Raw genomic sequence first — 23,862 nt, forward strand, 5'->3', positions numbered from 1 at the left:
GGACCTTCGAAAGAGCAGCCAGTGCTCTTAAACCTCTGAGCCATCTTTCCAGCCCCTGTTGTTGTTTTTCAAGACAAGGTTTCTCTATGTAGCCTTGGCTGTCCTGGATTCACTTTGTAGACCAGGCTGGCCTCGAACTCACAGCAATCTGCCTGCCTCTGCCTCCCCGAGTGCTGGGATTACAGGCGTGTGCCACCACACCCAGATGGTTGGTTGTTTTGGGGTTTGGTTTTGGTTTCCTACAGGGGTTCATGTATCCCAGGCTGGCCACAAACTCACTGAGGCAGAGCCTCCTGCTTCTACCCCCTAAGCACTGAGATCACTGTCATGTGTCACCAAGCAAGTTGGTGGTGTTTATGTCTGTGTGCCCGTCCATTTGTTTGTTTTGTTTTGTTTTGTTTTGAAACCAGGTCTCACTATGTGTCCCTGGCTGACCTGGAACTCACTATGTAGGCCAGGCTGGCCTCAAACTCCCAGAGATCTGCCTGCCTCTATGTCTGGAGTGTTGGGATTACAGGCTACACCCAACCACCATTAAGGGGTTTTTTGTTTTGTTTTGGTTTTTGGTTTTTTGAGACAGGGCCTCTTTGTGTTAGCCTTGGCTGGCCGCCACGCCTGGTTGTTGTTTTGTGTGTGTGTGTATATCTTCTTGTTTGTTTGTTTGTCTTGATTTTTTGAGACAGGGTTTCTCTGTGTAGCCTTGGCTGTCCTGGACTCGCTTTGTAGACCAGGCTGGCCTCGAACTCACAGTGAACCACCTGCCTCTGCCTCCGAGGTGCTGGGATTAAAGGCGTGCACCACGGCAGGCTCCATTGAGGGTTTTATTCCATGCTGAGGACTGAACCACAGGCTCATGCATGTTAGGTAAGTGCTCTACCACTGAAACATACTATCCGGGACCAGCGCTTTTCTTAAATTCTTACTTTTATTTTATATGTATGGGTGTTTTGCCTGCATATATAGGTGTGCACGATGTGTGTGCTTGGTACCCATGGAGACCATGACAGACCATCAGGAGACAGGGATGCTGGGAACTGAATCAGACCTTCCAAAATAGTGGTTCACAAGCTTCTGGTGCTGCGACCCTTTCATACAGTTTCTCACGCTGTGGTGACCCCACCCCACCCCCAACCATAAAACTATTGGCATTGCCACTTCATAAGTGTAGTTTGCCACTGTTATAAATCGTAATGTAAGGCCAGGCGTGGTGGCGCATGCCTTTAATCCCAGCGCTCGGGGAGGCAGAGGCAGGAGAAGATCGCTGTGAGTTTGAGGCACGCCTGGTCTACAAAAGCAAATCAAGGACAGCTACACAGAGAAACTCTGTCTCAAAAAACCAAAATATAAGTAAATCAATAAATCATAATGTAAATATTTTCAGGTTTCCCACAGATTGAGAACCGCTGCTCTAAACAAACAACATGTGCTCTTAAACACTGGTCCATCTTTCTAGCAACCACCCCCCCCCACACACACACACACACACACAGAGAGAGAGAGAGAGAGAGAGAGAGAAAAACAAACACACTGGGCTCAGATCTTAAAAAAGCATCACGTTCTGGATGGGGCTGGGAGGGAGGTGATTCGCTGTCTATGGCTTACTCACTGAACCAGGAAGCTCCAAAGTGGCCAGGGGAAAAGATCCCGGCTAAGGTCCTTATGGGAAGCAGAGCACTCCCAGGAGCAGGGCACACCTGGCAAGAAGACAGAATAGGAGCAGGGGGGTGGGGGGGGGCAGGACCTGGGGCCACCGGGAGTGTGGTAGGAAGGAGGCTGGGTCTGTGATGGGTGAGCTGAAAGGCCTGGGTGAGCAAGTGGCCAGTGTGGTTTTTCCTGGAATGCAGAAGCAAAGAAAGGAAGAGGTTTGTAGAGGAACAGCTGGGACATGGGGGCGTAAGGTGAGGGCCTCAGCTGGGACATGGGGGCGTAAGGTGAGGGCCTCAGCTGGGACATGGGGGCGTAAGGTGAGGGCCTCAGCTAGGGCATGGGGGAGCAAGCTGAGGGCCTCACCTGGGATGTGTGTGGGGGGGTAAGGTGAGGGTCTCAGCTAGGGCATGGGGGGGTAAGGTGGGGGGGTAAGGTGAGGGCGTCAGCTGGGACATGGAGGAGTAAGGTGAGGGCCTCAGCTAGGGCATGGGGGAGCAAGCTGAGGGCCTCAGCTGGGATGTGGGGGGGGTCAGGTGAGGGTCTCAGCTAGGGCATGGGGGAGTAAGGTGAGGGCCTCAGCTAGGGCATGGGGGAGCAAGCTGAGGGCCTCAGCTGGGACGTGGGGGGGGGTAAGGTGAGTGTCTCAGCTAGGGCATGGGGGAGCAAGCTGAGGGCCTCACCTGGGATTTGGGGGGCGTAAGGTGAGAGCCTCAGCTGGGACATGGGGGAGCAAGCTGAGGGCCTCAGCTGGGACGTGGGGGGGGTAAGGTGAGGGTCTCAGCTAGGGCATGGGGGAGTAAGGTGAGGGCGTCAGCTGTGGAAAGACGGATGTGAGGAATGCTGAGAAAGAACAGCTATATAACCTCAGCTACATGAGATTTTATCTCAGAGAGAGAGAGAGAGAGAGGAGGAGGAGGGAGGGAAGGAGATAGAGAGGGGGAAAAAGAGAGAGAGAGAGTTTCAACCACATAGAGGCCCTCCAAAATAATAATAATAATAATAATAATAATAATAATAATAATAATAATAATAGGATAAATCTGGGTGTGGTGGCACACGCCTTTAATCCCAGCATTCAGGAGGCAGAGGCAGGCCCATCTCTGTGAGTTCGGGGCCAGCCTGGTCCATATAGTGAGTCCAGGACAACCTGGTCTATACAGTGAGTTCCAAGACAACCAGGGCTATGTAAAGAGATCCTGCCTCAAAATAAACAAACATAAAATAAAATAAAATAAATGCCAGGGCAATGTAGCCTCTGAAAATTCCGTGAGGTCAGTGTCACCATACAGAAAGGGCCACGTGTCCATTGGGAAGAAAGGAGGACCTAGCAGAGCCAAACTTCAGCATTTTACTTTATTTATTGTTTGGTCGGGGGTTTTTGTTTGCACTTTGTGAGACAGAGCGTCACCGGGTAACCCCGGCTGACTTTGCATACTCAACCCTGAGCCTCCGACATGCTAGAATACCAGCTTGAGCCCCTCTTATTCCATTTTTCTTTTTTCACTTTTTTTTAATGTGCTAACCAGAAATTTCAAAACCCATTCCCCCACTTCTGACGTTTACCATCAATACCTATGTTTCCAGCCTACACACATTCTTGCACACACAATTCCCTAAGCTGAAAGCACACATTATAAAACAGTACATCTCAGGCGGGCGTGCTGGCACACACCTTTAATCCTAGCATTTGGGAGGCAGAGTCCAGCAGATCTCTTCGAGTTCGAAGCCTGCCTGATCTACAGAGTGAGTTCTGGGGACAGCCAGAGCTGTTCCACAAAGAAACCCTGTCTCAGAAAAAAAAAAAAAAAAAATACAGAACAGCACATCTCTGGCCAATTATAAAACTCAGCAGCTAAAGGCACCTGTGGCCAAGTCTGATGACCTGGGTTCAATTCCCAGGACCACAGATGAAAACCACTCCAACAAGTTGTCCTCTGACCTTCACACATAAGCCATGGCATTTACCTAGCACCATGCCCCATAAGATAAGTAAATAAGCCACGCGTGGTGGTGCACACCTTTAATCCCAGCGCTTGGGAGGCAAAGGCAGGTGGATCTCTGTGAGTTCGAGGCCAGCCAGGTCTACAAAGTGAGTCCAGGACAGCCAAGATAATACAGAGAAACCCTGTCTAAAAAAAAAAAAAAAAGTAAATAAATGCTTAAAAAGTAAATGACATATTTCTGTACCTTTAAGAAATACTTCATCATGTAAGCCACACATATCTGTTTTTACAAAGCTTTGGATATGTCAGATTCCATCAAATTCCACTCCTGAAAAGACAAAATTGTCTAAATAAAGGATGGGTTGGGCACAGTGGCACAGGCTTACAATCATAACACTTGGAGGGTTGTGAGCAGGAGGATCTGAAATGCAAGGCCAGACCAGCCTACGTGAGACCTCAGCTCAAATTAAAAAAATAAAATAAAAATAAAAGAAAGAAAGGGTGAATGACTGCTGGTAGCCTGGAATCTGGGACTACAGCTCAGTGGTAGTTTATTTGAGCGGTTTCGGAGAGCACTGAGTTCAATCCCCTGTGGCATTTAAATAAGAAGGAGGAGGAAGAGGAAGAAGAGGAGGAAGAGGAAGAGGAGGAGGGAGGAGGAGGGAGAAGAGGAAGAGGAGGAGGGTGATAAATGAATAACACAAAATTCTCTTGTTCGAGAATTACATGTGTATCTGCCCAGCCGCTGCAGGTGAGCAACGGCACAAGGGCCTGCCTCAGAAAGAAAGCCAAGTGCTTGTCTTTTTTTTTTTTTTTTTTTTAACTTTATTTATTTTTATTTTTCTGCGCATTCACGTTTTGCCTGCGTGTATGTCTGTGTGAGAGTGTCAGGTCTTGGAGTTACAGACAGTTGTGAGCTGCCGTGTGGGCGCTGGGAATCGAAATTACATCCTCGGGAAGAGCAGCCAGTGCTCTTAACCACTGAGCCATCCATCGCGCCAGCCCCCCCTCCACCACCACCAATATCTTAATGTGGTGTTTTTCTTCAAAGGAATTAATACTTATAATCCCAGCATTTTTGAGGATCCTAAGCTCAAGGCTAGTCACAGGGCAATTTAGAGAGAGTTGCATAAAATTAAACACGCAAAGAGAAGAGAGAAAGGAGGAGAAGGGGGCGGGGCTAGAAAAGGAACAGCTAGGTCATCTTTGTGGCATCTCTTTCTACACTGCCTGACTCTTCTGGGTCATGGTGTCCATTGTGGAACGCGTGAAAGTCTTGCTGTCCCTGCCCACGGAGTCCTCTGAGATCGCGTTCCGTATGACGCTGGGGAGTGACCTGCGGAGTCTCCCGTGGAAACCGTGGCCGGCCACCACGTAGATGATAGGGTTGACACAGCAGTTGATGTAGGCCAGGGCCACACAGAAGGAGTCCAGCCTCTGTACCTTCTTGAAGGTGGGTGAGGTCGTGGGCAGCCAAGCCATCACCGTCCCTGTGACCTGGTAGGGCAGCCAGAGGACAAAGAAACAGGTAACCACGGCCACCACCACCTTGAGCGTCTTGGTGGAGCGAGTGGCCTTGCGACTCCAGGCCTTGAGCAGGAGGAAAGTGTAACAGATGCTGAGAGTGAGCAGGGGCCACACGAAGCCCATGATCAGGCGCAGGATGGCCACAGCCTTCTCAGTCTTGGTGTCACCCTCACCGTAGTGAACCCCACATATCGTCTTCTTCGAGTACCTGTCCTCATAGGTCTGCCGGAACATGAAGGACGGGATGGTGAGGAGCAACGCCGCGACCCACGCCACTCCGCAGGCGATCCACGCCAGGCCAGCCCCTCGGAACTTCTGACACCAGATGGGGTTGAACACCAGCAGGAAGCGGTCCGCACTAATGGTAGCCAGGAGCAGGATGCTGGCGTACATGTTCAGTAGAATGAGCGAGGGTAGGACCCTACAGGCCTGGGAGCTGAAATACCAGTCGTTATCTCTTAAAATGTTCGCGAACAGCACAGGCAGCGCCAAGCACGAGAGGAGGTCGGCCACCGCCAGATTTAAAAACCAGATGGCATTGACTGTGCGCCTCGCTTCGAAGGCTGTCACCCACGCCACCAGGGCGTTCCCGGGAACTCCCACCAGGAACACGGCTGAGTAGATGACCAGGGCTGCAATATCCCCAGGCTGCTTGTGAGGAGGAGGGGGCGTGCCATCCACTGGAACCCTAAAGTCTATGGTCCAGCCAAGGTGGTCATAATTGTACTCGTGGGTGCTGTTATTTATGATGTCCTAAGCGGAAGCAAAGAGGTAACACGTGAGCGGGCAGATGCCTTTTCAGGGGACTGGGGTCTTGCCCCATCTTTCTGAGTCTCCTCCGCTCTGCTGTGAGAATCCTGAAGGCCTATATAACCAGCGGAGTTTGTCTTTTTCATTTGCTTTTTTTTTTTTTTTTTTTTTTTTTTTTTTTTTTTGAGACAGGGTTTCTCTGTGTAGCCTTGCCTGTCCTAGACTCACTTTGTAGACCAGGCTGGCCTCGAACTCACAGCGATCCGCCTGCCTCTGCCTCCCGAGTGCTGGGATTAAAGGCATGCGCCACCACCGCAGCCCGGCTAGCCATCTATTTAAAAACAAAAACAAAAACAAAAACCCTTCATCGCTGGAAGTGGAGCTTTGTTCTGTGGTCGGCATCCCCAGTTGGTCAGGTTCTCCCAGGGTGACAGCTGTGACGATGACGCAAAAGGCATTGGGCAGCGTGGGCCGCTGAGAGCAGCACTGGATGTCTTGTGGGTTTGAGGCTTTCCTTTAAAACAGCGATACTCAACCTTCCCAATGCCGTGACCCTTTAGTAGACTTCCTCATGCTGCAGTGGCCCCCATCCATAAAATTACTGTCCCTGCTTCAACAACTGTAATCTTACTGCTGTTAGGAATCATAACGTAAATCTCTGTGTTTTCCAACGGTCTTAGGCGACCGCTGTGAACAGGTTGTTCGAATCCCAAAGGGGTCACGACCACAGATTGAGAACTGCTGCTTTAAAAGATCTTTTATCAGGCAGGTGGTAGTGGCCCACGCCTTTAATCCCAGCACTCAGGAGGCAGAGGCAGGCAGATCGCTGTGAGTTCGAGGCCAGCCTGGTCTACAAAGTGAGTCCAGGACAGCCAAGGCTACACAGAGAGACCCTGTCTCGAAAAACAAAACAAGGGGCTGGAGAGATGGCTCAGCGGTTAAGAGCACTGACTGCTCTTCCAGAGGTCCTGAGTTCAATTCCCAGCAGCCACATGGTGGCTCACAACCATCTAAAATGTGATCTGATGCCCTCTTCTGGCCTTCAGGGGTGCAAGCAGACAGAGCAATGTATACATAATAAAAAAAAGAAACACAAAACAAAAGAAAGAAAGAAAAGGTTTTAGGTGGCGCACGCCTGTAATCCCAGCACTCAGAAAGGCAGAGACAGGTGGATTTCTGTGAGTTTGAGGCCAGCCTGATCTACAGAGTGAGTTCAAGACAGCCAAAGCTCCACAGAGAAACCCTGTGTTGGAAAACAAAAAAGAAAGAAAACAATTTCTCTTTAGTTAAAATGATGGACAGAGGCAGGGCAGTGGTGACACAGGCTTTTAATCCCAGCCTTTGGGAGGCAGAGCCAGGGGGAATGTCTGTGAGTTTGAGGCCAGAAAGTTTGACATAGTGAGTTCTAGGGCAGCCAGAACCACACAATGAGATATTGCCCTTGGGAAAAAAAAATAGAAAAAGAAGAAAGAGCTGAGCGTGGTGGTGCATGCCTGTGACACCAGCACTCAGGAGGCAGAAGCAGGTGGCTCTCTGTGAATTCAAGGCCAGCCAGACCTCTGTGTAACAGAGAAACCCTGTCTCCAAAAATCAAAAAGGAAAAGAAAAGACAAAAAGATAGAAAAAGAAAGAAACAAGAACTAGCCAGGCGGTGGCAGCTACGTCGGTGGATGGAAAAACCAGACACATGCACATGTTAGATACACAGATAAATTGAAATGTATATGGAAGCACAGAAACAGAGGCACACACAGATTTATAGGCATATACGTGGGTAAACAGATATATAGATGACAGACTGCATCTGGGGAAACACGCAAGAATTTACTGGAACACACGCCTGTAATCCCAGCACTGAGGAGGCTGAAGCAAGAACATGCCTGGGAGCCAGGCTGTGGTGGCACACGTCTTTAATCCCAGCACTCGGGAGGCAGAGGCAGGCCGATCGCTATGAGTTCGAGGCCAGCCTGATCTACAAAGCGAGCCTAGGACAGTAAAGGCTACACAGAGAAACCCTGTCTTGAAAAAACAAACAAACAAACGAACAAGATGCTTGGGCTATGCATCAAGTAGAAAGCCAGTCTGAGCTATCCAGCAAAACCCCCTAATAAATAACAACAACAAAAGAAGGTAACTAAGACTTCTTTTACTCGTCTCATACTTTTCTATAATGTAAAAATATTTCAAGCCGGACAGTGGCTGCGCATCCTGGCACTCGGGAGGCAAGAGGCAGGCAGATCTATAAGTTTGAAGCCAGCCTCGTCTACAGAGTGAGTTCCAGGACCCCCAAGGAAGGCTACCCAGAGAAACCTTGTATCAAAAACAAAAACAGAAACTTTCAAAGGAGAGAGTAAAATGCTTGAAAAATAACCCTGGAACTCCAGCCACTCACCCTACTCTGTCTGGCTCACCCTCAGCTCTGTATCTTTCTACTTGCTACTTTGGGCATCCCCAAGGACCCATGCTCAGGTCGCTAGAGGGCTAATTCTGGGTCCAACAGGAAACCTCACACTCTGCCCCTCAGGGTACTCTCAAGTCTCCAGCCAGGGATGGAAGGCTTCTCTTGCATTCTCCAGCTCTCACCATCCTTACTCTGATGACTCATCCTCAGATGCTGGGCCTCTCTAGCCACCACCTCTCAGTCTTGGGTGCTGACCAGCTTCCTTCCTGACATGACCTCACCCTCTCCTCTTTCTGACTCCATGAGGCAGAGAAAAAAAGATGCTGATCTTCAGCTCTGTGGTTTCCTGGACGTTGTGAATACAAACATCTCAGGAAGCCTTGGCCCTTCACAGCATCCCTGCAAAGCCGGGAAGACTGACTGAGTGTGCCACACATCTCGCTTTTTGTTGTGTTGTTGTTTGGTTTTGGTTGTTGGTTTTTTGGGTTTGTTTGTTTGTTTGTTGTTGTTGTTGTTGTTTTGGTTTTTCAGGACAGGGTTTCTCTGTGTAGCCTTGACCGTCCTGGACTCGCTATGTAGACCAGGCTCGCCTCGAACTCACAGCGATCCGCCTGCCTCTGCCTCCCGAGTGCTGGGATTAAAGGCGTGCGCCACCACTGCCTGGCTGTGCCACACACCTGTGATGCCAGCACTTGAGAAGCTGAGGCAAAGAGGATCTTGAGTTTGAGGCCAGCCTGGGCTACCAAAATTCTGTCTCAAAACAAAAACAAACAAAGAAACAAAAGAAGAAGTTTGGAACTAACCAAAGTGTTCAGCAAAAAAGGAGTAAGTTACCAATGGCTTCTAGGCAACAAAGTACTTCACAAGTGTTAAAAGAAGGAAGTTTCATGAATGGGTACAAAAAGATCTCCAGTATCTAGGGAAATAGTTTTAAAATAGTGGGTAATAGTGGGCAATGCACAAAACATATTCCTATAAAAGGAAGAATGTTCTTCCTTTACACTTGTGTGCATGAGTGTGTGTGTGTGTGTGTGTGTGTGTGTGTGTGTGTGTTCTTTTTTGGGGGTTGGGGTTTTTTTGTTTTTGTTTTTTGTTGTTGTTTTTGGTTTTTCAAGACAGGATTTCTCTGTGTAGCCTTGGCTGTCCTAGACTCACTTTGTAGACCAGGCTGGCCTCGAACTCACAATGATCCGCCTGCCTCTGCCTCCCGAGTGCTGGGATTAAAGGCATGCGCCACCACACTCAGCTGAGACAGGGCCGTGTGTAGCACAGGCTGGCCTTGAACTCCTGACCCTCTGCCTCTATCTCCTGAGTGCTGGGATTACAGCACTTTCAGCAGCTTTCAACTACTCTTTTCAAGTAGTATCTCATTTCATACATATGATGGCCCTCATAGGGCTGCTGCTGTGGCCATGCCCACTTCACAGATAAAATAGATAAAAGGGGTGATGCTCTAGAGAAGTTAGAAAGCCCCCCAAATCCTCTCTCTTGACAAAAGCAGAGGTGGGGGAGGAATCCCAGGAGCCATCTCTTTGAAAGCCTATACTACCTAAAGAGTGCGATGCCAGGTGTGGTGGTGACGTCTTTAATCAAAACATCTGGGCGGTAGTTCGAGGCCAGCCTTGTCTACACAGTGAGTTCCAGGACAGCCGGACCTATGTCAGAGAGACCCTTTCTGAAAGACAGACAGAGAGAGAAGACAAGAGCCTAAATCCTCATTGAGAAGGGGTGGAGTTTCCCATTGGGATCGTACACATCTGTTAAAATGGCTCTGGTACCCTAGGAGTACATGCGGCAGTTTCCTATGCAGTAAGTCTAACGTGCTTACCAAGAGAACTGACATGCAACAAGAACTCAGTACATGCTTAGTCACAATATTAAAAACTACTCACTCTGAAGAGGTAAGAAACATTTATGTTTAGGAGCTAGCCACAGTGGTATACACATATAATCCCAGCTGTTTGGAGGCTGAGGGAGGAGAAACATGTAATTAGGACCATCTTGAGCTACATAGTGACATCTGTCTTAAAAGATCAAGGACTGAAATGTATCTCAGTGGTAGAGCCCCTCCCTAGAGTCCCCCAGTGAGGGGCTGGGGGCGTGGCTCAGTGGTAGAGCCCCTGCCTAGAATCCCCCAGTGAGGGGCTGGGGTGTGGCTCAGTGGTAGAGCCCCTACCTAGAATCCCCCAGTGAGGGGGCAGGGGTGTGGCTCAGTGGTAGAGCCCCTGCCTAGAATCCCCCAGTGAGGGGCTGGGGTGTGGCTCAGTGGTAGAGCCCCTGCCTAGAATCCCCCAGTGAGGGGCTGGAGGCGTGGCTCAGTGGTAGAGCCCCTGCCTAGAATCCCCCAGTGAGGGGCTCGGGGCGTGGCTCAGTGGTAGAGCCCCTGCCTAGAATCCCCCAGTGAGGGGCTGGGGGCGTGGCTCAGTGGTAGAGCCCCTGCCTAGAATCCCCCCAGTGAGGGGCTGGGGGCGTGGCTCAGTGGTACAGCCCCTGCCTAGAATCCCCCAGTGAGGGGCTGGGGTGTGGCTCAGTGGTAGAGCCCCTGCCTAGAATCCCCCAGTGAGGGGCTGGGGGCATGGCTCAGTGGTAGAGCCCCTGCCTAGAATCCCCCAGTGAGGGGCTGGGGTGTGGCTCAGTGGTAGAGCCCCTGCCTAGAATCCCCCAGTGAGGGGGCAGGGGTGTGGCTCAGTGGTAGAGCCCCTGCCTAGAATCCCCCAGTGAGGGGCTGGGGTGTGGCTCAGTGGTAGAGCCCCTGCCTAGAATCCCCCAGTGAGGGGACAGGGGTGTGGCTCAGTGGTAGAGCCCTTGCCTAGAATCCCCCAGTGAGGGGCTGGGGTGTGGCTCAGTGGTAGAGCCCCTGCCTAGAATCCCCCAGTGAGGGGCTGGGGGCGTGGCTCAGTGGTAGAGCCCCTGCCTAGAATCCCCGAGTGAGGGACTGGGGGCGTGGCTCAGTGGTAGAGCCCCTGCCTAGAATCCTCCAGTGAGGGGTTGGGGTGTGGCTCAGTGGTAGAGCCCCTGCCTAGAATCCCCCAGTGAGGGGGCAGGGGTGTGGCTCAGTGGTAGAGCCCCTGCCTAGAATCCCCCAGTGAGGGGCTGGGGTGTGGCTCAGTGGTAGAGCCCCTGCCTAGAATCCCCAGTGAGGGGTTGGGGTGTGGCTCACTGGTAGAGCCCCTGCCTAGAATCCCCCAGTGAGGGGCTGGGGGCGTGGCTCAGTGGTAGAGCCCCTGCCTAGAATCCCCCAGTGAGGGGCTGGGGGCGTGGCTCAGTGGTAGAGCCCCTGCCTAGAATCCCCCAGTGAGGGGCTGGGGGTGTGGCTCAGTGGTAGAGCCCCTGCCTAGAATCCCCCAGTGAGGGGCTGGGGGCGTGGCTCAGTGGTAGAGCCCCTGCCTAGAATCCCCCAGTGAGGGGCTGGGGGTGTGGCTCAGTGGTAAAGCCCCTGCCTAGTATGGCCATAGAGTACTAGTCCAAGAATCCAGAACCACACCCCAGCCCAAATCAGGTACTCTACAGTTCAGGGGTCAACAGAGTGACGTAGACCTCAGGAACATTGTGTAGAAAGGAAAAAGAGTAGTAGGTCTTGGTCCTCCCTGTTCTGGAAACCCCAATTGCTCTGGGCTAACGCAGAGGACTGTATGAGACCAAAGGATGAAGAAAGTTCGTATCCTCCCTGGTCACCAAGTTTTCCGTTTCCCCTTTTGTGTGGATGAAGCAAGATCATATCCTCTGTTACAGTGGTGCCAAATTGCAGCTGTCCTAGCACCACGCCCCCAAGTTCAGGGCCCATGTATAAAAAAGGGACCGGCTTAGCGGGCCCTGGACTCAGGCCATAGGCTGTCTGACTCTGCCCCTAACCATTAAAAAGGACCCCCAAAATCAATGCTCTTGCCTGGGTGTCAGTTTCCCCTCTAACTTTTCCAGTAATAACCATTCTCTCAAGCTGGCTGTTAAGACTCCCAACATTGACCTCCTTTAGATAGCTTTACTTACCTTTTTTTTTTTTTTTTTCCAGTCAGCATCTCACTCTGCCACCCTGGCTGTCCCGGAATGCACTCTGTAGACCAGGCTGGCCTCTAACTCACAGAGACACTCCTGACTCTGTCTCCCAGTGCTGGGATTAAAGGCATGCGGCACTGTGCCGGGCTCTAAGGCTTTCCCTGGAGGGCATGGTGACACCCACCACCCAGCCTCTACTTGGCAGTTTTTTTTTATTGTTGTTGTTGTTGTTGTTTTGTTTTTCGAGACAGGGTTTCTCTGTGTAGCCTTGGTCATCCTGGACTCACTTTGTAGACCAGGCTGGCCTCGAACTCACAGCGATCCGCCTGCCTCTGCCTCCCGAGTGCTGGGATTAAAGGCGTGCGCCACCACGCCCGGCTCTACTTGGCAGTTTTATTGTCAGTTTAGGAGTTGGAACTCAGACTAAGGAGGGAGCCACAACCCCAGCCAATGTCTGCAACTGTCTCCTCCTTCCCTCCTTTATTCATTCTTCTGATTGTTTTCTTTTTTGAGACAGGGTTGCTACTAAATTGCCTAGGCTTCCCTCAAACTGTCAAGCCTCCTTGCTTCAGCCTCCTGTGAGCTAGGATAGCCGGTTTTAGCCGGTATGAGCCGCCGCCACCAGTGGTTAGCAAACAATTTGTTGTTGTTATTGCTTTTCTGAGACAGGGTCTCACATAGCCCAGGCCAGCCCCAAAATTACTATGTAAGATTGAACTTCCAACTCACCTGCTTCTACCTCCCTCCCAAGTGCAGGGATTATATGGACCACAGCACCCAGTTTGGTGGAGTGCTGGTAATTGGACCCAGGGCTTCCAGCAATCCCTGACGCCCCCCCCCCAAGCCCAAGCACTCACACATGACTATATCTCCAACCCATTTGTCTTTTAACACAGTGTCTCACAATGTAGCTCAGGCTAGGTTGAAACTCACTCTCGTAGCCCAGGCTGGCCTTGAACTGCAGCACCCTGCTTCCTGCTTCCTGAGGGCTCAGATCACAGGTGTCAATCAGCACGCCCAACTTCTAGAACGCTTCCTTTAGGAGAGCTAACTCCAGGGTTCCCTGTCTTGAGTCTCCAGCCCTCTGAGGCTGTTGTGGTTCTCATAACTCCCCTTAGTCCTTGGCCACATTCCCCCACCCACACCCCCAAGTGTGAGCGCAGGATGCAGGTGGGAAAGGGGAGGTGAAGGAAGGGAACTCAAGGAAGGAAAGCGGCAAAGAAAGTCAGTCAGACAGGGAGAGTGAGGGGGAGAGGGACCCACTCACCATGTCCCCGGTTCCTCTTCAGTTCTGTGGTGACCAACAACAGAGGCCTGAAGGCTGTGCCTTTTAAAGCCTCAAGAAGAGATGCAGGCAGCCAAAAGGAAATGACTGTCTCGTCTCTCTGAGGTGCTCATTGGTCACACACTGGCCGTTCTAGCTGGGGCTCCCTCCACCGATGCTCACCCCAAACACCCTCAGCACCACCCCAGGCCAACTAAGCTTGGGAAATGGGAGGAGGAAGTCTCTAGCCCCAGAAGGGAAAAGAGCAATTCGCAGAGCCTCTTCTCTTCTGGGGATGCAGCTGCCTCCCTGGCTTCAGTTCCCCCATCTGAGGAGGACTCCCAGTTCATCTGAGGGAAGTCTTGGGGTTCCTGAGGTCTCCAGAAAACAGGGATGATGACCTCGGCCCCAGCTCCCCAGCCAGTGGCCTTTATAGCCAGAAAGCACACACTGGGATGCAGAGATGACAACGGTTCAGGGAAGTTACCTCGAACCCCCGGGCCTCAAGACCACACAGCTTGAGACCTAATGCTCTATAAGAAGGATTGGGAAAAAGGAAGGAAGAACATTGGCTTAGGTCAGGCACAGTGGCACACACCTGGAATCCTGCTACCTACACTGAAGGAGCAGGATCAAAAATTCCAGGCACCTGGACTGCACAGCAAGGACCAAGTCTCAAAATAAATAAATAAATAAATAAATAAATAAATAAGAAGAAGAAGCCAGCCTAAGGCCATGTGTGTTGTACACACCGTTAATCCTAAGACTCTGTAAGTTTGAGACCAGCAAGGGACACATAGTAAAAGCCTGTTAAAAAAAAACAAAAAACAAAAGAGAAGAAAAAAATGTCTTACTCTGTTTTAACAGCATAATTAATCCTTTAATTTTTTTTGTTTGTTTTTCCATCTGTTTGAAATCTGAAATCTTTTTTTTTTAAAGATTCATTTATTTATTTTATGCATGAGTGCTCTATCCATGTACACCTGCAGGCCAGAAGAGGGCATCAGATCTCATTATAGACGGTTGTGAGCCACTATGTGGTTGCTGAGAATTTGAACTCAGGACCTCTGGAAGAGCAGTCAGTGTTCTTAACCTCTGAGCCACCTCTCCAGCCTGCAAGCAGTGCTCTTAACCGCTGAACTATCTCTCCAGCGCCCCCAAATCTGAGATCATCTCCTTCTCCTCCCACATCCTGCCCGGAGTACCTGACAGTCACATGAGACCACTCAGCCCTGAAACTTCCATGAGTATGCAGCAAGATGGGTTACTGCCATCTCCAAATTCAAAAACAGCTGGGCAGCCGGGCACATGCCTTTAATCCCAGTACTCAGGAGGCAGAGGCAGGTGGATTGCTGTGAGTTCAAGGCCAGCCTGGTCTACAAAGCAAGTCTAGAACAGGCAGGGCTACCCAGAGAAACCTTGTCTTGAAAAACCAGAACAAACAAACAAAACAAAACAGCTGGGCATGGTGACTCATCCCTCTAATCCCAGCACTCAGAAAGCACAGGTAGGCTGATCTCTGTGCGTTTGAAGCCAGCCAGTCTACATGGTGAATTTCTGGCCAGCCAAGGCTATGTAGAGAGCTGTCTCAGAACAAGAAAAGAAAAAAATAAATAATAAACACGGTAAATTTAGGGGGGTTGGTTTTTCGTTTTATAGGGGGAGGGTTGGAAACAGAGTTTCTCTGTGTAGCCCTTGGCTATCCTTGACTGGCTTTGTAGACCAGGCTGGCCTCGAACACACAGAGATCCGCCTGCCTCTGCCTCTGCCTCCTAGAGTGCTGGATTACAGGTGTGCACCACCCGTCTCTGCTTCAGCTTTTCTTTCTTTTTTTGTTTATTTATTTATTTATTTATTTTTGCATGCCTGCGTGCCTACGTAGACTTGAACTCAGGTCAGCAGGTTTAGCGGCAAGCACTTTTCCCCCACAGAGCCATCTCGCTGTCTCCTTTGTCATGGGTAGGGCTGAGAACTTTGAATTTTTTGAATTTACACAATGGAAACCAGAGACGCTGAAAAGGCTCGTGTCGCAATCCCGCGGGAAGTGAGTTGCCTCTCATCCACCGGCCCCCAGTGCCCTAGAAAGCCTGTCCCCTGTGGAAGTTCATGAGCGGCTGTGGCCGTATTTCCCCTAAGGCCATCACCTGCTGCGGTGCTCAGGGAAGCTCCAGGCGGCAGCGCGGCTTCTGAGGCAGGATGTGGTTGGTGGGCCTTCCTACACTGGTCTGGCGGGCTTGCAAGAAGTTGTAGTATCTGTTCTGCCTCAGAAGCAGGAGGTAAGAGCAAACAAGCAAACAACAGAGAACAGAAAGGAAAAAACAAAAAACACTACACACACACACACACACACACACAGGAGGAGGAGATGTGTGTGAGTGTCCCTGGTGGAGAAGGCTGTCCACTGACACACCATAGGCACACACACAATAAATAAATACAATGGGTTTTTTTGCTTTGTGCACACACACAATAAATAAATACAACATTTTTTTTTTTTTTTTTTTTTTTGCTTTGTTTTGTTTTTTGAGACAGGGTCTCTCTGTGCAGCCTTGGCTGTCCTGGAATTCTGTAGACCAGGCTGGCCTAGAATTCACAGCCATCCGCCTGCCTCTGCCTCCCGAGTGCTGGGATTAAAGGCGTGCGCCACCATGCCCAGAATAAAATGTAATTTTTTTTTTTTTTTTTTTTTTTTTTTTGGTTTTTCGAGACAGGGTTTCTCTGTGTAGCCTTGGCCATCCTGGACTCACTTTGTAGACCAGGCTGGCCTCGAACTCACAGTGATCCACCTGCCTCTGCCTCCCGAGTGCTGGGATTAAAGGCGTGCGCCACCACGCCCGGCAAAATGTAATTTTTTAAAAGTTAACCAACTAGGTCCGGCGGTGGTGGTGGATCTCTGTGGGTTCCAGACCAGCCTGGTCTACAGAGCAAGCTCCAGGACAGCCTGGGCTACACGGAGAAATCTTGCCACGAGAAACCAAAAGGAAAAATAAAATAAAATATCCAACTAAATAAAAGTCTGTTGTGGTTAGTTCTCTGTGCTGACTGTAACAAACAATCAGAGGCCTGTGGCTTACGCGACTGAACATTTACAATCTCACTTTTCCAGAATCCATATGTGTAAAAGCCATGGTGACCCAGGAAGGTCACATCACTCCAAGCTCCGCCTCTTTTCTCACACAACCCTCCCCTCCATGTGTCCTCCCTACTCTTCTATGGACACTTGTCCTTTTATCCACAAAACCCCCTTTTCCAAATAAGTTTATGTCCGCAGCTCCTAGGGTGGCTGCTTTTTTTAGGGTGGGGTCACCGTTCCAGCCACTCCATGGACCGAACTGTCCTCCAAAGTGAAGACATCCTCTCAAGGCATGCTCTTGCTATTGTCCCCAGAAGAGTCTATGACTCTGAGGCACCTAGTCTGCCCAGGGTAAAATAGTCATCTCAGGTCGTTCAGCTGTCGCTCGATATCCAAAGGACTGGCCCACAGCCTCTGCATAGACCCTTCCTGGGCCGGAAAGGAACGCGGGTGAAGGGACCTGAGGGTGTGACTCAGTTGGTATAGGGCACGTTTAGAATGCAAGAAGTCCTGAGTTCGATGCCACAGCACCACAAAAACCGGATGTGTGACAGATGCCAGAATCCCGGTACTGGAGAGTGCCTGGTTCTATCAGGAGCATCAAGGCCAAGGCCAACGTGGGCTACATGATACCCTATCTCAAAAGCTGTAAGAAGAAAGAGAATGTGCGAGGATTCCAGCATCCTCACAGCTGCGCTGATTTCAGCAAGATGCCATCGCTTGGAAAGCCGGATGTGAAGATGGCGCCCTCTAGTGGCTCCATAGCAACCATGCGTCTCTTCGGAGCACACCCAAGTTTATGACTTTAGGGTTTTTTGAGGGAAGATGGGGAGCAGTCTTTGTTGTTGTTGTTCTATTTGTTTCGTTGGTTGGTTGATTTGGTTTTTGGTTTTTCTTTTTGCTTGTTTTTGTTTTTTCGAGACAGGGTTTCTCTGTGTAACCTTGACTATCCTGGAGTTGCTTTGTAGACCAGGTTGGCCCCAAACTCACAGTGATCCGCCTGCCTCTGCCTCTCTAGTGCTGGGATTAAAGGTGTGTGCCACCACTGCCCGGCTTGGTTTTTGGTTTTTCGAGACAGGGTTTCTCTGTGTAGCCTTGGCTGCTGTGGACTCGTTTTGTAGACCAGGTTGGCCCCAAACTCACAGTGATCCGCCTGCCTCTGCCTCCCCAAGTACTGGGATTAAAGGTATGCACCACTGAACCTGGCTAATTTATATTTTCCAATTTGTGCTTTCGGCCTCAAAAATCCCTATATAGCCAAGGATGACTTTGAACTTCTCATCCTTCAGCCTCTAGCTGGAGTTACAGGTATCTGGTTTATATGGTGCCAGGGGTGACACCCTGGCCTTCCCGTATGTGAAACAACTGATCCATATCACAAGCCCCTAGTCTCTCACTCTGGCTGGAGCCGCTAAACATGCCACCAAAGAAGAGAAGGAGGTCACTGGGCGTAGTGGCTCACATCTTTAATCGCAGCACTCGGGAGGCAGAGGCAGGCGGGTCGCTGTGAGTTCGAGGCCAGCCTGGCCTACAAAGTGAGTCTAGGACAGCCAAGGCTACACAGAGAAACCCTGTTGCAAAAATAAAAATAAAAATAAAAAAGAGAAGAGAATGAAGTTTGGCCGTGGGCAGAACCAAATGATAAAAATGAATCTTTAAAGTTTACATTAATAATGACATCAGGCTGGGTGGTAGTGGTGCACACCTTTAATCACAACACTCTGGAGGCAGAGTGTTTAATCTTTTTTATTAAAATGCTTGTCTTTGAAGAACTCCCCCCGCCCCCAATATGGCCGTATATCTCCAAATGAGCTGTCTTTTTCATTTCACCGGCTGGGGTGACTGACACTTGACTACAGCTGCCTATCCTCCAGTGGACGGAGTGTTGGTAGTAGTTAGAGTTATGTAACTTACCCACTGGGCGGCAAAAATAAACTTTCTGCCACCAAAAACCACAAAAACAAAAAACAACTATTCCTGACAGAAACCAATGTGGTTTTTTTCAGAAATCAGAAAATGTTGGTGACAATGAGAGTTAGCTAGTTCTGACTGAGAAGGAGAATTCTAGAACAGCACTACTTATCAGAATTAAAGTACACAAGTTGCCGGGCGTGGTGGCACACGCCTTTAATCCCAGCACTTGGGAGGCAGAGGCAGGTGGGTCACTGTGAGTTCGAGGCCAGCCGGGTCTACAATGCGAGTCCAGGACAGGCAAAACTACACAGAGAAATTCCGTCTGGAAAAACCAAAAATAAATAAAGTACACATGTTAGGGTTCGGGTGATCTGCTGAAGAAAGACCCCAAGGCAGCATGCAAAAACAAAGAGTGTTTTTATTCTAGCGTGCTAGGGTCACCTCTCTCCTCTGAAGGGGGACCCCAGAATGAGTGTGCAGGCTCAATCTATAGACAGTTGGAGGAATCTGTGACGACAGAAGTGAGTCAGCGTGTACGCAGGGATTCAGGATTGGCTGTTTGTTTGGTTACTGGGGACTTTTGAGTCACTGAAGTTTTGGCTCTTACTCAGGAGTTGGCCTTTAATTTGATTGGATGGGGCCAGCTGTGTTCTTTACCAAGGCCATGATGTAATAAAAAAACATGGTATCTGGTCATTTTGTTCTATAAGCTGATTAGCTGCCCATGAGCTGTCCATAACTTGTGGGTTTTCCAGAAATTGTTAGAAACTTGGCCTAGATAGGCAGATGGAAAACCTGAAGCCTGTCATGGAGTTGGTCTAGTCAAGCAAACTGGGGTCTTTGGGGGACTTGGGGCCCCTGGGGTCGAGTCCCTTCATTCATCACTCACGTAAGTCCAACCTTAGTAGGCATATTAAGTAAAAAGCTGAAATCATTTTTTGTTTGTTTGTTTGTTTCTTTGTTTTGAGACAGGGTTTCTCTGTGTAGCCTTGACAGTCTGGACTCACTCTGTAGACCAGGCTGGCCTCGAACTCACAGAGATCCGCCCGCCTCTCCTGGGATTACAGGTGTGTGCCACCAAGCCTGACTTTAGAAGATGAAGTTTTTGGGTATTTTTGTTTTGTTGTTGTTGTTGTTGTTTTAAGATTTACTTATTTGTTATGTATACAATGTTCTGCCTGCATGTACACTGCCCTGCCAGAAGAGGGCACCAGACCTCGTTTAGATGGCTGTGAGCCAACCTGTGGTTGCTGGGAACTGAACTCAGGACCTCTGGAAGAGCAGCCAGTGCTCGTAACCTCTGAGCCATCTCTCCAACCCTGTTTGTTGTTGTTTGTTTGTTGTTTTTGTTTTTTGAGACAGGGTTTCTCTTGCAGTCCTGGCTACCTTGGACTCCCTTTTGTAGACCAGGCTGGCCTCGAACTCACAGAGATTCCCCCTGCCTCTGCCTCTCAAGTGCTGGGATTAAAGGCGTGCACCACCACTCCTGGCTTAGAAGATTAAGTTTTAAGTAACAAAAGTTAACTTTTGTTTTTAAGTTTTTATTTATTATGTGTATGGGCACTTTGCCTGGATGTGTGTCTGTGTCTCACATTAATGCAATACTCATGAAGGCAAGAAGGCGTCAGATCCCCTGAAACTGGAGTTACAGACGGTTGTGAGTTACTGTGTGGGTGCTGGGAATCAAACCCAAGTCCTCCGGAAACACAGCCAGTGCTCTTAACCGCTGAGCCATCTCGCCAGTCCTCTTTTGTCTTGATGTTTCATAATTAAAATGATTTATTGTTCTGTAAATTCCTTTTTTTTTTTTCCCTTGCTTTACAAACTGGAAAGTAAATGTATTTTTGTTTTTGTTTTTTGTTTGTTTGGGGGGGTTGTTTTGGTTCTGTTTTTTGTTTTGTTTTGAGACAAGGTCTTACTATATAGCCCTGACTTGCCTGTAATTTGCTATGCATGCCAGGCTGGCTTTGAACTCAGAGACTGCTGGGATGGATGGTGTGGACGACCTTGCCTGGCTAGCTTACCAGGTTGTAATTCACTGCATTCACCAGTTTTCTCATCCTCAAGAGGGTATCCTGTTGCTAAGGCAACAGATAATGGTAACTACACAGTGGGGCCTTTAGGGAGAACTCCAAGGCATTGTATGGCCCTGACAGCTGGACAGCTGGAGGAACGGGCTCCCCTTGGAAGGGCGTGTTCACGGGACACGGCACCAGTTTCTAGATTCCCCCCCCCCCCCCCCCCCCGAGCCTTCCAGGACCTTTTGCTTTTGGGATCATTCCAAGATGCGGCCCTTTCAGCGAAGGACAGAACAAGCTGGTTGGGTTATTAATACTCCTGCAGGCTTTCACACTGCACGTGGGGACGCTGGTATCCCGACGAACCCATTTGTAACCGACTTCTCGGGGAGTGTGTTTTCACATCTACTGTGGAGGAGGAGGTGCACATGTCACGGCACGCAAGCCCAGGGTCAGAGGACGATCTGAGGGAGTCCGGTTCTCTTTCCATCGCCTGCATCCTCGGGCCTGGCCACAAGTGCCTTTACCTGTGTCTCTGCTCAGATCGTTTGAACCAGGGTCTGGTGTAGAATAACATCCCACTAGAGAGAGAGGGAACAGCACAGCCATCTCTTCAAGAAAGTGTGTGTGTGTGTGTGTGTGTGTGCGTGCGCGCGCACCCACGCATGCACATGTGTGCAGGTGCATATGCACGTGTAGGAATGTTTGTAAAAGTCAGAGGACACACTAACGTATTGTTCCCCAGAAGCCATTCACCTGCTGTTGTTGTCGTCATCGTCATTGTCATCATCTGAGGGAGGACACTCCTTATTGAGGCTCGCTGATTTAGCTAGGCTGGCAGCCACAGGCATCCTCCTGCCTCTGCCTCCTCGGTACTGGCATGTGCCAGTACATTCTGGTTTGGTTGGTTGGTTTTTTGAGACAGGGTTTCTCTGTGTAGCCTCGGCTGTCCTGGACTCACTTTGTAGACCAGGCTGGCCTCGAATTCACAGCGACCCGCCTGCCTCTGCCTCCCGAGTGCTGGGATTAAAGGCGTGTGCCACCACACCTGGCTATTTTACATATATTTTGTTCTTTCAGAAAGAGTCTCTCTACACAAAATACTTTGTTGTTGTTGTTGTTGTTGTTATTGGTTTTTTTTTTTTTTTTTTTTCAGAGACAGGGTTTCTCTGTGTAGCCTTGGCTGTCCTGGAGTCGCTTTGTAGAAGAGGCTGGCCTTAAACTCACAGAGATCCATCTACCTCTGCCTCCCGAGTACTGGGATTACAGGCATGTGCCACACTGCACCCACTACAAAATGCTTTTGAAAACTGTTTATTCTTAAAGTTATGGTAGCCAGGTGTGGTGGTGCACATCTTTAATCCTAGCACTCGGGAGGCAGAGGCAGGCGGATTGCTGTGAGTTCGAGGTCAGACTGGTCTACAAAGTGAGTCTAGGACAGCCAAGGCTACATAGAGAAACTTTGTCTCAAAAAATAATTAATTAAAATTATGGTAAGGGGCTGGAGTGATGGCTCAGTGGTTAAGAGCACTCACTGTCTGCTCTTCCAGAGGTCCAGAGTTCAATTCCCAGCAACCACATGGTGGCTCACAACCATCTATAATGTGATCTAACATACACTGTATACATAATAAATAAATAAAAATTAAAAAAATAAAAAATAAAAAATAAAATTATGGTAAAAAATACACAACATAAACTTTACCATTATAAGCTCTCTTTTGGGGGGAGAAGGAGGATTTGGTGAAACAAGCCTTTAACTCAGGAAGCAGAAGCAGGCAAATCTTTGAGAGTTGGGGGCTAGCCTGGTCTATATATTGAGTTCCAAAGCCAAACTTTTTTTTTTTTTTTTGAGATAGGGTATTGCTGTGTTGTTCAAGCTGTCCCAGAACTCAGTATACAGCTCGAATCCATGATAGAGTCCTATCTTAGCCTCCTGGGTGCCTGAATTACACATATGACCCAGCATGGCCAGGCATTATAGACATTAAAATATGTTTTGCATTTATTTAGTGTGTGTATTTGTGTGTGTGTGTGCACGACTACACATGTCACATCGCACATACAGGAAACTGGTGGGTGTCAGTCCATCATTCATGGAATTGGCTTCTGGAAAAAAAAGAAATGTTTTCAATTATGTATATGAATGTGTGCCTCTCCTTGTGTGTGCACATGCCAAGTGTATGCATGTGCATACAGCAGCCAGCAGAGGACGTCAGATCCCCCTGGAGTTGGGGGGGGCACAGGGGGCGTGGGAGGCAGAGGTTTACAGGCAGGTGTGAGTTACCTGACTTGACCAGTTTCCCTCAGTGATGGAACTGTGTAATCAGGACTCATAAAGCCAAATAAACCTTTTCCTCCTCAAGTTGATTTGGCTCCAGGTGTTTTGTCACAGCGATGGAAAGCAAACTAGGATGGGGCGGAATAGAGTCTCACAATGTAGCCCAAGCTGGCCTCGAACTCACAGGGGCTCTGACGCATCTACAAGCAGGACCACAGGCGTGTGCTGCCGTGACCGTGACCAGCGTCTAGAGGCACCGTGGAAGGGACAACCATTCAGACCCTGGGTGCCCCCAGTGCAGACTTTTAAAAAAATATTTTATTTAGTTTTAATCCATGTGCATTGGTGTGAAAGTGTCAGATCTTGGAGTTACAGACAGTCGTGAGCTGTCATATGGGTGCTGGGAATTGAACCCGGGTCCTTTGGAAGAGCAGGCAATGCTCTTAACCACTGAGCCATCTCTCCAGCCCCCGCCACCCTCCCCCCCAGTGCAGATTTAAGGAGCACAGCCATAGCCTTTCCCAGGGAGTCTCTGCTAACTTTAAATAGCATCCTCCCGGCGGGAGTTTGAGTGGCCTGGAATCATTTTCACATTTATTTATTGAAATTAAGATGAAACAGAATGCCTAGCAATTAAGATGGCATTCTCTTCTTGTATAAATTAGTCAAGCGGTTTGTTTTGTTTTGTTTTGTTGAGTCTGGGTTTCACTGTGTAGCCTTGGCTGTCCTTTACTCACTTTGTAGACCAGGCTGGCCTCGAACTCACAGCAATTCGCCTGCCTCTGCCTCCTGAGTGCTGGGATTAAAGGCGTGCACCACCACACCCGGCTGTGGCAAAGACTTTTTAAACAAACGATGAAAGAGCCTGCCACAGCCTGGCTTGTGAGGCTGTGAGGTGAGGGGTTGTATGGGCTCAGACTGGCTGCTGTGAAGGCGGGAAGACTGAGCAATGGGACTGACTACCCATCGCTCTTCAAGTGGAGGCTGCATAAGCTGGGACCCTCTGGGGAAGGCAGTCCCTGAGAGGCTGGCTTCTATGGGACATTAGGGA

General features: G+C 49.5%; 1 protein-coding gene across 1 annotated transcript; it reads right to left on the bottom strand.

Moving 5' to 3' along the window:
• Positions 1-4,811: 4,811 nt before the first annotated feature.
• Positions 4,812-20,572, bottom strand: C5ar1 (complement C5a receptor 1). The gene is made up of 2 exons (XM_051161986.1): positions 20,537-20,572; positions 4,812-5,870 (listed from the first exon to the last, which is right to left on the bottom strand). The coding sequence occupies exons 1-2, from the start codon at positions 20,570-20,572 to the stop codon at positions 4,812-4,814; spliced, it is 1,095 nt and encodes a 364-aa protein (XP_051017943.1).
• Positions 20,573-23,862: the final 3,290 nt, after the last annotated feature.

The sequence above is a fragment of the Acomys russatus genome, chromosome 19 (genome assembly GCF_903995435.1).
Source record: "Acomys russatus chromosome 19, mAcoRus1.1, whole genome shotgun sequence".
Taxonomy (NCBI): Eukaryota; Metazoa; Chordata; class Mammalia; order Rodentia; family Muridae; genus Acomys; species Acomys russatus.